This window comes from Colletotrichum tamarilloi (assembly GCF_030869305.1).
Source record: "Colletotrichum tamarilloi strain Tom-12 chromosome Unknown Scaffold_9.1, whole genome shotgun sequence".
Taxonomy (NCBI): Eukaryota; Fungi; Ascomycota; class Sordariomycetes; order Glomerellales; family Glomerellaceae; genus Colletotrichum; species Colletotrichum tamarilloi.
Genome location: NW_026849392.1, coordinates 782,715 through 797,265, shown reverse-complemented (window position 1 = coordinate 797,265; position 14,551 = coordinate 782,715). Strand labels below are relative to the sequence as shown.

The 14,551-nt window shown below is 54.9% G+C and overlaps 6 protein-coding genes across 6 annotated transcripts; 3 read left to right on the top strand and 3 right to left on the bottom strand.

Moving 5' to 3' along the window:
• Positions 1-2,021: 2,021 nt before the first annotated feature.
• CTAM01_04005 (uncharacterized protein) lies at positions 2,022-2,225 on the bottom strand (the record flags this gene model as incomplete). Its single annotated transcript, XM_060520035.1, has 1 exon — positions 2,022-2,225. The coding sequence occupies one exon, from the start codon at positions 2,223-2,225 to the stop codon at positions 2,022-2,024; it is 204 nt and encodes a 67-aa protein (XP_060385456.1).
• Positions 2,226-2,792: 567 nt separating this feature from the next.
• Positions 2,793-3,819, top strand: CTAM01_04004 (2,3-diketo-5-methylthio-1-phosphopentane phosphatase; the record flags this gene model as incomplete). The annotated part of the gene is made up of 2 exons (XM_060520034.1): positions 2,793-2,889; positions 2,948-3,819. 2 exons carry the CDS (start codon positions 2,793-2,795, stop codon positions 3,817-3,819), a joined length of 969 nt encoding a protein of 322 aa, XP_060385455.1.
• Positions 3,820-4,848: 1,029 nt separating this feature from the next.
• On the bottom strand, positions 4,849-7,491 carry CTAM01_04003 (uncharacterized protein; the record flags this gene model as incomplete). The annotated part of the gene is made up of 3 exons (XM_060520033.1): positions 4,849-6,343; positions 6,423-7,322; positions 7,406-7,491. The coding sequence occupies 3 exons, from the start codon at positions 7,489-7,491 to the stop codon at positions 4,849-4,851; spliced, it is 2,481 nt and encodes an 826-aa protein (XP_060385454.1).
• A 2,027-nt stretch (positions 7,492-9,518) lies between these two features.
• Positions 9,519-9,746, top strand: CTAM01_04002 (uncharacterized protein; the record flags this gene model as incomplete). The annotated part of the gene is made up of 1 exon (XM_060520032.1): positions 9,519-9,746. One exon carries the CDS (start codon positions 9,519-9,521, stop codon positions 9,744-9,746), a length of 228 nt encoding a protein of 75 aa, XP_060385453.1.
• Positions 9,747-10,910: 1,164 nt separating this feature from the next.
• CTAM01_04001 (uncharacterized protein) lies at positions 10,911-11,057 on the bottom strand (the record flags this gene model as incomplete). Its single annotated transcript, XM_060520031.1, has 1 exon — positions 10,911-11,057. One exon carries the CDS (start codon positions 11,055-11,057, stop codon positions 10,911-10,913), a length of 147 nt encoding a protein of 48 aa, XP_060385452.1.
• A 3,026-nt stretch (positions 11,058-14,083) lies between these two features.
• CTAM01_04000 (uncharacterized protein) lies at positions 14,084-14,320 on the top strand (the record flags this gene model as incomplete). The annotated part of the gene is made up of 1 exon (XM_060520030.1): positions 14,084-14,320. One exon carries the CDS (start codon positions 14,084-14,086, stop codon positions 14,318-14,320), a length of 237 nt encoding a protein of 78 aa, XP_060385451.1.
• Between the last annotated feature and the right edge of the window lie 231 nt (positions 14,321-14,551).

Sequence of the window (14,551 nt, the reverse complement as noted above, 5' to 3'; positions counted from 1 at the left end):
CTTTCCGGCAAGGATTGAGTTTGATCAAGGTGTGATGAGCAGGACATCCGAAATACCAAAAAAAATGTTGCCACTATCTTTCGCATCGCACAGCATCGAATTTTGTCTCGCTTGTTTCGCCGGTCTAGTATTGTGGATCGAAGCCGGACGTGGAGGGGTAAAGTAAAGTGCGCACTCAGGGTCTTGCACGGACGCGCGGGGCTCAGAGAAGGTCGAGTTTACAGATTGCGCGATGCATACTACGTATGCTCAGTCACTACATCTCACTTCTGCAGACACATGCAAAGAGCGCCTTCAACGTCATCGGTTGCTATAGGTTGACGATATCAGCCGTAACCTACCGGTCAAGGTCTGCTACCTTATGACGGCTCGCAAGGGGTTTGACGCCATGGAAAGTTGTCGATAAGGACTCTTTGTGAAGGATTGCAGGTTCTTACTGGCCTGGCTCACCTTGATATGTACAGCACAGGCCTCATTGTGTTCACCGCCAAAACGGACATGGGCCTTGATCGGCTAGAACATGCTCCTCGCACAACTGCATGGCGAGGACTCGTCGAGGCCTCAGTCAACCGGAAACCAGACGAATGAGCAGACCGGGCCGCTACAGATGGGATGGATTCATTGGAGGGCAGCGAACATGGAGGGGACGTCCAGGTTCCGAGCATGGAGACTGGAGAAGGATGGAGGCTCCGCTCGTTTGCCCCAGCATCGCCGACCTCGATTGTTTCGATCTCGTCCTCAAGGCTCAAGGCTCAAGCCCCTTTCACAATGCATATGCACGTCTCCACGGGCCTTGGGCTAGACGACCTGGAGTGTAGCAGCAACTTAGTAACGACTCGGGGGCCAAACGACCAAGGCACGTACACCGTGGCCAAGCTTGCCTGCATCGCGTCGCATCGCGTTACGACAAAAAGTCACTTGGCTAGCGCATCTCGTTGAAGGTTAAGCGCAGTTAAACTGCATGTCGGACGCGGACCAGGGCATATTAGAGCCCTTTTGGTGCTCTTCTCAGCAACTACGGAGTAAGGTACTTTACGCCTCAAGCAACGCGATAAAGAGCCCCACTGAGGGACGGAATGACATCACCGTGCAGGTAGCTCGAATTTGACCATTTTCCCATCAATTCCTCATGTTGATTCCCCCATCCGCCAACCAAATGCCACATGCCTCTGCTGTTGGCAAAGAAACGACTGTGGGCTTGTCACCATGTATCCTTGCACGCATCATGGAACGACGCAATGCCGTCTACCGCACCCTCAATGCAGCACCTTCATCCTCTCTGGCATCTTCATGTCCCAACTTTCCTTACATTTTCTGCTTTGCTTGGATCAGCTCGGCGCAGTGAATGTGGGGACGACGGGCTTTAGACTCCGCTCTCGGTGGCATATTTCCCATTTCCCCCATGTCTACCTATGTACTGATGCGGCCAGGCTTTCGACCGTGGTTTTGGGGGGGGGGGGGGCTGGAATGTTCTGTTTGGTGGCACCTTTCTCTGTTGATTTATCTTTTTTCCCACACTCTCTCACTTTTCGGATGGATGTATCATGTCGCCTCCCGATCCTTCCCCCCTGCTCAAGTGAACTGATGGGGCACGCTTCGCTGACCGAAGCATCGGGTTCCGCAGCCATTCTCGGCCATTCTGGTGGCTGTCTCGAACAGTCGGAAACGGTTTTGTCTGTTCACTTTGTTTTTAACCTTTCCGAATGTCGGCTTTGGGAGGGCTGAATGCCAATAAGGTGCGAACCAAGGACTGCCATTCCACTGGACTCGTTCCGGGTTCGTTGGAGAAATCTTTCTCCTGGCGATCATCAGAGGCTCTGCTAGACTCTGAGACCTGGTTGGAGCCCCCAAGTGGCTGTCTGCCACATCGCCCACAGCCATTTGTCAGATTGCACAGCCGGCCGCCTTCCGTTCCGCGTGCGAGGGTGTGGGAGCGTGGCAATAGGTACAGCCAACCCATCCCGCAATTCTGAAAAAAAGCCCAAGAGTCAGAGAGAAAGGGGGGTAAAGGAAATAGCCAGTCATACTCCATACACTGCTCGAATCTGGCCCTGCTCCTCGTTCGCGCTAGAACGTCCCAAGTGGGCATAGTTCGGAAAAGCCAGATGCCTTTGCCCTTTGGGGCCCTGTGAGACGCCGTCATCGTATGTGGTGTCCATTGGCGACTGGCAGTCTGTGGTGCGCCCGTTGACGCCGTCCGAGTCGGCGTCTCGGCCGCTTGCCATTGTGCAGTAGCATCCCGGAAGCGGCTTTTGAGAATCCCAACGAGAGCGGAGTCCTTCTCGCTCAAAGGCTGGCTGGCCTTGGCTAGTGTTCTTCTTGTTCGGCCATGATCCATGACCCCCTCGTTCTGGTATACCTAGGTAGTTTCTCTTTCATGTAAGCCCTTTGCTCATGCAGGTTGGCGCGCCCTGACGCCCCGTATTTGGCGGAGGACTCGGGGGAGGGACGGGGGTAGCGGGGAGGGGTGTGAAGAAAAAGCCAACTACCTTTCGGAATTCAGGCCGTCATCGTGAAGAGGATACTTTGGCTGGCCGGCTGGCTTTGCGCCTTTCCCCCCTTTCTTTGCCGTTACCGGTTCGGTCGAGAGTTCGGCAGTATCGCATGTGGGCATTGCATTGACTTCTATTAAAGCTGGACACCTCCCGTTGAAACTTGGTCGTGACAACTTTAATTCCCAACTACCCAACCTCTTTTGCGTATCTAATCGAGACTATAAGTATCTCTTCCAGTGCCAGTAAAAGCCCACATCTTGATACAACCAAAGTATACACTATCTTCCAATCGCCACAATGCCTATCGCCATCTCTCCCTCAACAGTCAAGGCCGCCGCCGAGTCTGGCCTGCCTGCTTCGCAAAACAAGAAGCGCAAGATCATCTGCTTCTCAGGTAAGATCACCTCCATTCACCCCTGGATCTCGCCACTTGCTGACAACGAATCCTCCAGACTTTGACGGAACAATCTTCATGCAGGACACCGGCCATATCCTCTTCGACGCCCACGGCTGCGGCTCCGAGCAGCGCGAGATCCTCGACGAGCAAATCAAGTCCGGCGAGCGCTCCTTCCGCGACGTATCCGAGGAGATGTGGGGATCCCTCAACGTCCCCTTTGACGACGGCTTCGAGGTGATGGAGAAGAAGCTGGAGATCGACCCGGCCTTCCAGGAGTTCCACAAGTACTGCATCGCCAACGAGATCCCCTTCAACGTCATCTCCGCCGGCCTCAAGCCCATCCTCCGCCGCGTCCTCGACACATTCCTCGGCGAGGACGCCTCGGCACACATTGACATCGTTGCCAACGAGGCCGAGATCACCGACGACGGCTCTGCCTGGAAGCCCATCTGGCGCCACGACAACGAGCTCGGCCATGACAAGGCGCTCTCCATGGGCGAGGCCCGCGAGCAGGCCGAAATGGCGTGCGAGGACGGCACCATCCCCCTCATCGTCTTCATCGGTGACGGCGTCTCCGATCTGCCTGCCGCGCGCCAGGCCGACGTGCTGTTTGCGCGCCGCGGCCTGCGTCTGGAGGAGTACTGCGTCGAGAACTCCATTGCCTACATCCCCTTTGACACCTTTGCCGATATCCAGACCGAGATCCAGCGCATCCGCGACGAGGACGACAAGAAGACGGGCGGAAAGGGTATGCCCGCCGCATTCAACCCGCGCGCCAACATGTGGAGACGCATGTCGAGCAAGTCGGCGATCCCCAAGCTCGTCGCCATCACGCCTGCCGAGGAGAAGATGTTCCTGTGGCCCGAGGTGTTCAGCGTTGCCACGCCCAGTATCGAGAAGGCCAACATTGCTCCCGTCTTTGCTTAGGCGCCGTGTCAGACTCGATTGTCTTCCCTTTGTTTTATCGTCAAGTCTTTTTGTATTTGAAGACGACCTGGTGCATAGCGTGCGAATTTGCTTTGAGAGATAATGATTTGGATACTCTGGCGTTGGCTCGGGTTATAGGGTTTTGTTTGGATTAGAGATGTGGCAATGTAAAGAGAGGTCGATAAACTATCTTCCATATCGTTAGATATAGATACAGATACAGATCAAGGATACAATGTCTTGCCACTTCAACTTATTGCCCCTGTCACGAATGATTGCCTTGGTATATGATGAAATCGATTCTAAGAAGTTGCTTACGACTTGTTACACTCAGTGTATCACATAGGAATTATCCAACAAAACAGAGCCTAATAAAAGGGGCTCCGAAGCGGGCGGAAGGGCGACTGGAACAGAGCAACTTTGTCTTTGAGGGGTATATCGAGACGAGTTCCCACATGGAGGGGAATATATTCACATATCAACATCGTGACACGCCCAAACTGTGTCCCAAAGACTTCTTGAATTCAACTCAAGCCTCATCCAGAGAGGCTTTATTCCTCTGTATTTCTCGTGTCCCTGGTTCCCCTGACCAGCCAAAGCAAAACACTAGGGTATAAACGTACTACAATAACCGTTCCCCTACGACTGTCCAGTCCAGTCCAGTCCAGTCCCGTCCCGTTCATCCATTTGGCCGAAGGGAACGACACCAATCGTCATCATCCATTTCGTTTCCCATCTCTATGCCGTTTCTCAAGTCCTTGACTACCAAGCCAGACCAACTTTGCCCTCCGACCTTGCTTAAAACAATAATACATACACACACACTTCCCCAATTAACACCATTACAATGCCTTTCCCAGATGCAGAAACTTTTTTTCGAAACAAGAAACCAGCAGAGAGCACTCGTGACCCCGACTCATGACAAAAGGGGTACTGTAGAACCCGAAAGAGAAAATATGTACAGCTGAACGGGAAATGGAATAAGAAACAATATGCAAACACTGAGGTGACCCAACGAAGCGACCAAGATCAAGCATACCCCTTGGCAGGATCCAAGACGCTCACGCCCTGACTCGAGAACGTAGCGTGCCCAAACGTAGTCTCGGGATCCTGATCGACGACGCCCCACGCGAGGTTGCTATACGCGGCGCCGACGTCGCTCGGCGGGCGGTGACACCGCGCGGTAATCACGGCGGAACACCCGCCGCCCTGCAGCACGAGCGGGTTGCCCGCCTTCTCCCCGTCGACGCTCGTGGGCGACGGGTCCGCGCGCCGGAGACCGAGGCCCAGCACCAGCGCCGCGACGACGACCAGCAGCGCCAGGAACGCGAGCAGGCCCACGCCGCTGAAGCCGACGCCGTTGATGGGCATGGGGAAGTTGTCGTCGCGGGTGGCGGGTCGCATGTCGACGGACACCATGGGCACGGCGTTGCTCAGGACGAGGCCGAGCGCCGCGAATAAGGCGAGGAGGAGCCAGGATAGGGGGCGGGGCAGGGTGAGGTAGAGGCTTGTCGTCTGGGTGCCGCGGGGCCGGCCTGAGCTGACGCGGAGCGGGAGGGAGATGCCCGGGAGGGCGTACTGGCTCAGCTCGTGGGAGAGGTAGTAGGAGGAGAGGAGGGCGTTTGTGGAGAGGTAGAGGGCGGCGAGGAGGAGGTGGGGGAGGGCGGCGACGATGGCTACTCCGGCGCGGGCGCCGCCGTTGGGGAGGGGGTAGAGCTCGCGGGGGCGGGCGCTGCCGAAGGCGCCGAGGGAGGAGGACGGGTCTTTGCCGAGGGAGACGGCGAGGGCGGCGGCGGCGAGGGCGGCTGGCGTGGCCCAGGTGATGAGCCAAAAGGTCCAGAGGGTCAAACCGGGTGTCTGGAACCAGAAGTGGTCGCGCGAGGTCCAGTACTTGGCCTCGCGGTAGCCCCAGCGGCCCTGTTTGACGTCCGTCTTGTCGAGGAGGCAGATGCCGCGGGTGGTGTGGTCGGGCTGGGAGATGAAGGAGGCGAGGGCGTCGCCGAGGGTGACGAGGGGCTCGAAGCCGGTGAAGAAGTAGACGGCGCCGATGGCGGAGACGGAGACGAGGTTGAGGATGGCGATGACGCCGAGGAGGGAGCCGTTGAGGACGACGGTGCAGGGGTTGCGGTCCTCGGGGCGGGCGAGGCAGTAATCGACCGAAGAGCTGTTGATCTTGATCTGCGTGGGGTTGGACGGGTTGACGATGAAGGGGGCGAGGGAGGATCCGGACTTTTGGGTCTGGACGAGGGCGTTGCTGGGAGCGATGACATCCGTGACGAGGACGACGGCTGTGAAGTCGCTTTGGTAGACGCCGCCGAATTGACTTGCGCACTCCGCGTTTGTGAAGTTGGTGAGCTGCTTTCGGGACGCTAGGTCTTGGAGGTCGAGAATATCGCCTCTGGAGAGACCGCCGGCGTTCGTTTCTGAGGCGTTGCTGAACTGGCCCGAGGCAAGGAACTCTTGTGTGACAAAGACGACCTGGTGGGCGTAGCCAGGTTGTGTCGAAAAGATTACGGCATTATAACTAGTGAAAAAGTCAACGCCTGTCAGGTCTGATGAAGGGAAGCATGCTTTCAGCAGTAACAGCAGCAGCGCGCGCATACATTACTTGGGTACTGACGGCCGCCAGCATAATGATGACTGTCATGACAACCCGCGGTTTCGAGACGAAACGCAGGTTTCTAAAAGAAGGGATCCCGAGGTCGAGCCACCGCCTCCCGTCGTGCGCCATCTCAATCTCGATGCGCGTGGGACTGCTCAGGACCTGGAAGACGTAGTTGGCCGCTGACAGCAGCACAATGGTGATGACGTTGATGGCGACAAAGAGGCCAATCTTGAGCTGTTCGGCCGTCGCGCAGGAGCCCTTGAAGATGATGCTCTCGCCCCTGATCATGCCGACGACGACGAGCGCGAGGACGAGGCACACGATGGCGACGATGAGGATGGCGAAGCCGATGATGATGTTCAACGCGATGCCGGCCCTCCAGCCCGACTTCATCCTGCTTAAGGTCCCTCCGCCCCCGCGCTTCTCGTCCGCCGGCGGCAGCATCCGTTCGAGATCCCCAATCTCGTTCTCGCCTGTCGACGGTCGATCCGTGGTCGCCTCGTCGTAAAATCCTTGCGCGGCCGCGTGATTCGCCGCGGCGGCCTGTGCCTCCAATGTGTCTGGGCTCTCCGTCTGCCTCTTGCGTTCCTCTCTCCGCTGCGCCATGGTCTCGGGCGTCTCTCCCCTGATGTAGTTGATGATGTAATCCGGGACGATATTTTCCAGAATTGTAGCCGTCGAGTTGCGCTTCCCCGGCGCCCACGTCGCTCTTCGTGTCGGTTCTTTTGGTTCTTTTGGTGGAAAACTTTGCGGGTCCGGGAAGCTCCCCGTGAAGCCAGTAAAAGGCCTCGACGAGGCGACATCGGAAGCGGAGCTCTGGTGACGGAGAAAAGGCCATTGCACCGTTTGCCTGCTCACTGTACTATCTCTCTGTTCATTGTTGTCTTGAAAGCGGACTCTGCGTTGAGGGAGTTATGTTAGTTGACTGCACAAACTTAACTCTAAAGATTCTGTAAAGAGGGTGTGCTGGAATGGTCCAACCTTTCTATCCTCTCGACCTGCCCTTCGTCGTCCCATACATATCTGTAGGACGGCCCATGATCTCTGGGTGGAATTACAACTTCCATGACCTCGTGGAGGACGGCAGCGCAGAGTCGTTCGCGCGGCACATGGACATGAAGAGATTAAAAAAGAAGAATGAAGAAGAAGGATGATTGAAGGTATTGCCAATATGGATAAGGTGTAGTATAGTATAGTTAGTAGAGGCCGGTCAATGCGGGATGAGGCAGAGGCGTCAGCAGCAGCAGCAACAGAAGGAAGATCGAAAGAGTGTAGGCCTGGTTCTTTTGCAGCAGCTTTCTTTTCGTCTCGTCTAGAACAGTAAAGACAAAACAGAATAGAGTTTTAGAGTGACGTGCAACTGACACGTTTGGTGAAGGGGGCGGAAGGAGGAAGGGAAAAAGGCATCCATGGCCGAGCGCCAGGGTTTGCGATCGTCTTGTATATGTCAGAGGACTCTTTCTTAGCCTCTCTTTACTCTCCTTCTCTTGTCCGTCCGACCTCTCAGACTCGGACGGCGGGCCTGGTGCGGGAGAGGCGGCGCCCTGACAAGGAAGGGCACAGAAGCGTAGGTGGAGGAAGAGTGGTGACCGATTATTGGACTAAAGGCATGGGCAGATCATGAGCAGGGGAGGGACCTTGTTTCCCTTGGGCGTAGGAAGGGATTTGAGACTTCTCAGGCCTCTATTCTGATGCGGAAGGATGAGCCGCAGCGCAAGTCGAGGACGACTAGTGGGATGGGTCACGGTGTGTGGATGGGTGAGGGGGAGACTCGAGGGAGATGTGACATGGGGCTGTATAATGCCCGAAGATGGAGGGGTGACGACGTCGGAGCATGACGAGAGCAACCAGGGATGTTGGATGCAGATGCTTTGAGATGCAAGATGAGATGGCAGCCCTCGCGCGTGGTGAGCGACTCAGCCATATTCCCTCTTCTCCAGACAGTTCGTAGATTGGATGACAAGAGAGAAAAAAGTAGAGAAAGCAAAGCCCGCAGAGCCATATCGTTGACCGTGCTGGGTAATTGGCAATAGGGGTGGCTGAGCTTTGATGAGCTCACGGGTCATAGTGTGAGTCGAGGGCAAAGCTAGAGGATCCGATCATCTGGGACCAAGAGGAGAATGGGTAGAACAGACGAAGAAGAGACAGAGAAGAAAGCATTGATCACTTTGACGTGTCTTGTCTAGTGCCGGCCGTGTCTGACAATGTCTTTGTTTCTCGACGTTTGAGAGACGAAGGAAATCCGAATCTCGGTCAATGCTGGCTTGGCTTGCCAACATTGCAACTCACCGATGGGACTTTGACCAACACGCCTGAGTATGTTTCTTGCCCTCAGAAAGGGTAATCAAGAGGCGTCGGCGGACTAACACTTGCAGCCCATAATAGAAGAGAGGGACGATGTAGGTCGATCCGGGAGCTACGGCGGCGGCGGCGGCGTTAGTGAGAGTATCCGCAACATGTAATTAGGTGGAATTAGTTCAGGCCGTGTTGGGACGGACACGATTGGATGCCAACAGTTCCCATTGCCGTTTCAGACGTAAAGCCCTCGCTACTACTGTCATGAAGGGCATAGAAGCACATACAACTACCGGCATGTCTCTTGGAGGAAACGACGGCCGAGAAGGGGGCAGACAAGGGGACGGTTTCTGCGCATGTTCGCCAGGGCTGCATACCTTAGAGTCAAACTCAACACTAAAGGTGCAGGGGGGGGGAGGGGGGAAAGACTTGAAGCACCTCAAAATCCACAATAAAAAGGAACCAGGAAGGGGGGAAGCATTGCCGGTGGACGGCTGGTCTGGTTACAGATGAGACCAATCAGAGGCCGCCATGGCACTCTGCATTTTCCATCTTTAGAAACCGACTTGTTCTCTTCTGGCTCTGGCTCTGGCTCTTCTACTGCGTAGACACCTGCATACCGATGGGCTTTCGACTACCTACGGCACGCGTGGCTGGAACTCTACTATCTATGCCTCTTATGGATGAGCCTCTCACGGATTATTGCTCTAGAATCGAAACATTTCCAAAAGGGACTGTCCGACGGACCCCGTAGCTGGCATCCCTTCATGAAGCATCCTCCTGTCCACCAGGATCCTTCATGCAGAGGAGCCCTCACTCAACCCACAAGAAAAGAACCATTCAAGGCCTGGAACGGTCAACCCGGGTTTCTCATTCACCCAAGATCCAAGCATCCCTACCGCATATCCCCCTCGCCCCCATCCCATCTGGTCCTCTCCGTTCAACCCAAAGTCCCAAAAGACCCATCAAGACCGCGAAATGTGAAGGCGAGCCAGGCACCACTCACACTTTCATGCGTCCGGCGTAGCCCCATACCACCGCATCTGGGGTCTGCCTGTTTCAACAACGTCTCCCTCAAGGGGGCTGAGAACTCGAGAAGCATCGAGTGTGCTGCGCTAGAAAAAGTCTGGCGTAAAATGCCCGTCGAACCATATGTCGGGCACCTATAAGTTACAGCCAACAGCTTTTTCCTGTTCAAACTTCACGCAGGTTGCCTCATCCTGGCCTCTTCATCCCAGGAGTAATAGGATTTTGCCCATTCATCCCCCCACCCTCACCTCGTGCTTCCCTCACAGCCTCACTCTGCGCATTAAGTCCACGAGCAGAGGTCATTAAAGTCGATTAAAGATGAACCCCCTTCCCTTTCACTTTCGATCGGAAAGGTTGGGATGTTGGGAGACTCCCGTTCGCACCGTTCGGGCTTTCTCTCAGCCCCAGATTCAATTAAACGCCAAGTGCGCGTGCGACTTTTGCGCGACGCTCCAATGTCGTAATGGCATAGACTCGGCCGGCTTCCCTCTCAACCCTCAAATCTCCTACTGTCTCCGTCGCCCACCGCAGCCGTCGCCATCACTGCCCCGGACGTTTGGCCCACTCTCCACTTCAAAGCGACCGCAGTTGAAAAGGAGAATGATGAGTGGACGAATCAGTGAATCCAGAACGAAACGTCTCTGATCATTGGGAATCATGGCAAATGGCACATTAACATTCGCTATGCTTGCGCATATTTGGGGCAACTGCTTGTGAGTTTGCGCCCGAAGCTAACACAACACCACCGCGCTCACAGACGCTGGGCTTTTGTCAACCCCAGGTTCGTCTGTGGACGGACGGTGAGCCGTAAGCAAATCCTTCCCCTCAGCTGACGACTCACCGACGCAATCTCGCAATAAGATGGGCGAGCTATACACAACCACCACGTCCAAAACTCCAGAGAATAAGAAAGAAGGCCAGCTTCCCCGAATGAGATGTGAGATAGCGGCCAGCCATCATCTTTTGAAACGACCGAAGTGCGCCATCGTGGGCGCCCTGCGGGATCTGTTAGGCCGTTAAGCTCTGACGTCTCATATTATATCTGCCAACGATCGCCTCGGCAGACCTGAGGATTGCGGTGACAAGTGAGACTAACTCTGTGACGGCTCTGCTAGGAAAGGTGACCACTGACGGGCGGCTGCTTAACTTTGACAAGTTGGTCCTAGCGGAGAGCTGTGCGTAAATTGCATCTTTGGTGTTGGATGCCATCAAAGATGTCTGTCAAGAGCGCACGAGCCCTACGTTTTTGTTTGTTGGTCGCTGCGAAGGCATCGGACAATGCCAGTACAACATCAGCCAAAACAACCATCCAGACGGATTCTGGCAAAAGAATGTCGAATTGACAACATGAAGATGAACAATCGAGAACGCACTGCAATAAGACGTAATTTTGGAAATGGCAAAAGTATTCCGAAACCGAGAATCGAACTCGGGGCTATGCCTATCCTCTCACTGAGATGAGAGGGCATCATGTTGGCCACTACACCATATCGGATGTTCCTGCCTTGTCTGGCTCCATATCGAAATAAGTAGGGCAGGCTCACCCCACGGAGTAAGAATAGTCACCGGAGCAGGTATTCGCACCACAGCTGGCAAACAATGTTCCTCCTTGAAATTGGTCAATTTTTCAGTCACCTTGAACAAATGGGATTCTTCGCCTTCCCCAAAAGACTCTACGTCAAAGGAACATTTTGCAAAGCCAGCGAACGAGTGGACTCGATGATTTCTCCTCGACCAGTCATGCAAATCGCCTTACCACTTCCACCGTCAGCTTGTCAGGCACATTACAAATATGCACACGCTGACCATTCTACAATTCCACACAGAATGGCGTGCCGTCTTTTGCCCTTTTGTGATTTACAATCAGCATTTCAGCCAACGCAAAGCTGGTCAGCATTTCTCAGCCGCCAGAGCCCCAAAAAGGAATGAGAGAGCATCTGGAACCATCGGAAACCCACAGCTCACTACCTAACCCATGCCACATCCTCAGTCCCCCAGACTGGGACGAACTCGTCCCATCCACAACTGGTAAACCGGCGGGAAATGGTTGCCGGAAGTACGGACATACGGTACATCTTACAGTTTCGAGTGTCGCGCGCGCCGAGCCATAAGGCAGAAGAAGATGGTTTCCGGCAGCTCCAATCGGCACAGCAGGAGGAGTTGCAGCTTGGTCGTGTGAGCACCGCATCGCTGGAGCGTTAAGGTTTCGAAGAAGGTGGCCTGCAGGCTGCTGGTCGGTCTCGCTGTCGCGGGGCAGCAGCAGAAGCTTCGGGCCCCCACGGTTCGGAACGTGGAGCTCCAGCCTGTAAGGCAGGGCGGGTTTCTCTGCCCTTCACGAAATCTAAAGTACTGTTGGTACCTCATCTGCCGCAACCTTCACGTAGCTCCTAGCGCGGCGTTAGGCTGGGAAATCCGAAAGGCCAATCCTGAGTTCCAAAACTTGGCAGATGTCCGCTTCCTTTGGGCATCCCATCGGGAAAGGAAGTCGGAGCAGAGACTCGGGAGGAGCTCCGACCCGAAGCGGCCGATCCACAGTGCCATTGCCTGCCTCTCTTGGACCTGGGCAAGTATGCATGTAGTACGGTAGCAGCTGATGGCCTATGTACTGCCCATACGGAGTAGTACCGTACGGTAAACGGATACCTGACTAAGTCCCGGCAACCACTTCGGGATCTCTTGCCTCTGCCTTGCGAGGGTCGGTTCGGTCACGGGTGGACCGTTATTGACCGTGGCAGGCGTAGATCGTGGTGCAGCTGCCTTGGTCGTGAACCCTGGCCAATCATGAAGATCCTGGTATACTGCGTAGTTGTGCGTAGGTACCTGTTGTGGCTGGTGTCAGTCTTGCTTGCTCATTCCCCATCCCTAGCACGCAAGCAGTGACGTATTGTGGTAAGAGTCAAAACGAATCTGCCCCTCTCTCCGTCGTCAGTCTTGCTGGATTATCCTCTTGAAGTAAGATGTCGTCGTGTATCTTGCGATGGCCGAAATGGCAATGTCCCAAAGTGAGCAGTTTGGAAGTGGACAAGACCTCACCCTGGTGAGATACCAACGCTCTTCAATATCCATCAACAGCTAACAAACAGATCATTATCCCACGCATACTCCGTACCTCGTACCCAACGTCGAACTAAGTACTAAACCCCCGCCAAAAGGACCAACAACGGCATCCAGCCATATCCAGTCACACTTTCTTTCTTTCCGCTGGCAAGCTCTTCTGGATCTAGATGGGGGGCCTTTCAAAGTTCAAGGGCCAGGCCGACGAACCAGATGATGTGCCGTGGCTAAAAATGGTCAGCCCAGCCTACCTTACGGGATACATGTGTAGGTACGGAGTACTTCGTGCGTCCACAGGGACCCGTCCGCCCTTTCAAGTTCCGGACCACCAACGCCCACCCGTCCGTATGATGATTTAGCACAGCCACAGGCCTCGAATCGTACGTTTTCACTCCCACCTTCCTCCCGTCAGATTGCACCAGATTCTCCCGTCTGCTTACTTTGCCTCAGCGTCCATTGGCTAGAAGCCATCAATCTCACTCTTCTGAGCTCTTCATTGGTGAATCTTGACTGTGGCGGCTATCCTCTTGGGCAGTGGGGGGTGTTGAAGGGTTGAAGGTGCTGCCAGCCTGCGTTGCCTGCTCGTCCCACCAGGAAGGGGTGTGAAGGGAACTCGCCGGGCCTTGTTAGTGGGTGGTTCCCTCTGCGCAGCGAGTCACACTCAATCTCCCCATGCCCGCCCTCGTCCGTTTTCTGCATCTTTTGACGCCAAATCGCATGTTTCGTGCCCCCCCGTCCGCCGATTTGGGTCCAAGTTGACAGATAGGAGCGCGCGCGCCGTAAAGATACATCACAAATGTACGCAGTACCTACCTGTGGCATTCGTACAAATCGTCCTACTGTGGTACAAGTCAGAAGGAGAAAGTGGAAGAAGGGGAAAGCGAAAAAAAAAAGGGTCCCCCTGGTGCCTGGTCTGGTGCCACGCCCACCATCCACGCCTACCGCGCAGTTCGTCTTTTTGCCCATGACTTCCAGCCCAAATATAATGCAGCCCGTCTGCTCCCCCTCATAGCCTGCCTTCTATCATCTTGTTTCCCATTCTCCCTTTCAAGGATTCTAATAATAACCGATCAAGCCCTATTACCACCATCCTGCTCTGCCTCTGCCACCAGAGCCGCGTGTCGATAACTCCACATCCAACTTGCTCTCAGCCTCACTATACCTCTTATACAAAGCACGCGACCACCTCTCTACAACTACCTGAGAGCTTCTCCGTCTCTTCACATCCTACAACCTACAAACAAGTCTTGTTACACGACAACCTCACACACCAACTCCAAAATGTCGCCCACATACACCATGTCCGCACACCTGTGCAAGTCTATCTACGCCTCATGGCGCGAAACCCGCCGTTCGCCTTCCGATCTGCCCTCCCCCGGCGTCCACGCCCCCAGCATGACCTCCTACTTCCCTCGCAGCCCTTCTCCTGAGAAGCGCTCCATGGACAGCGACCGCAGCGAGACCACCGTTCCCATGTCTCGATCACCGTCTGCCTCCTCGTGGCGCGGACCCAAATAGATGGCGACTGTACGCATCTCGGTCGGCTCTTGGACCCTGAGCATGAAGCTTTGAGCTTCAGCTTGGGGTGTTTATAGAGCTCTCCACAACCACTCTTATCTAGTTGGACCAAGTAACACATCATCTGAACTTGGGATACTGGGCTACCTGCATGTACGCATTTACGATAGTCATGGAAACCGGAAAGGCGTCAAGGACATTGGAATTCAAAAACAACAACATCAATCTTTC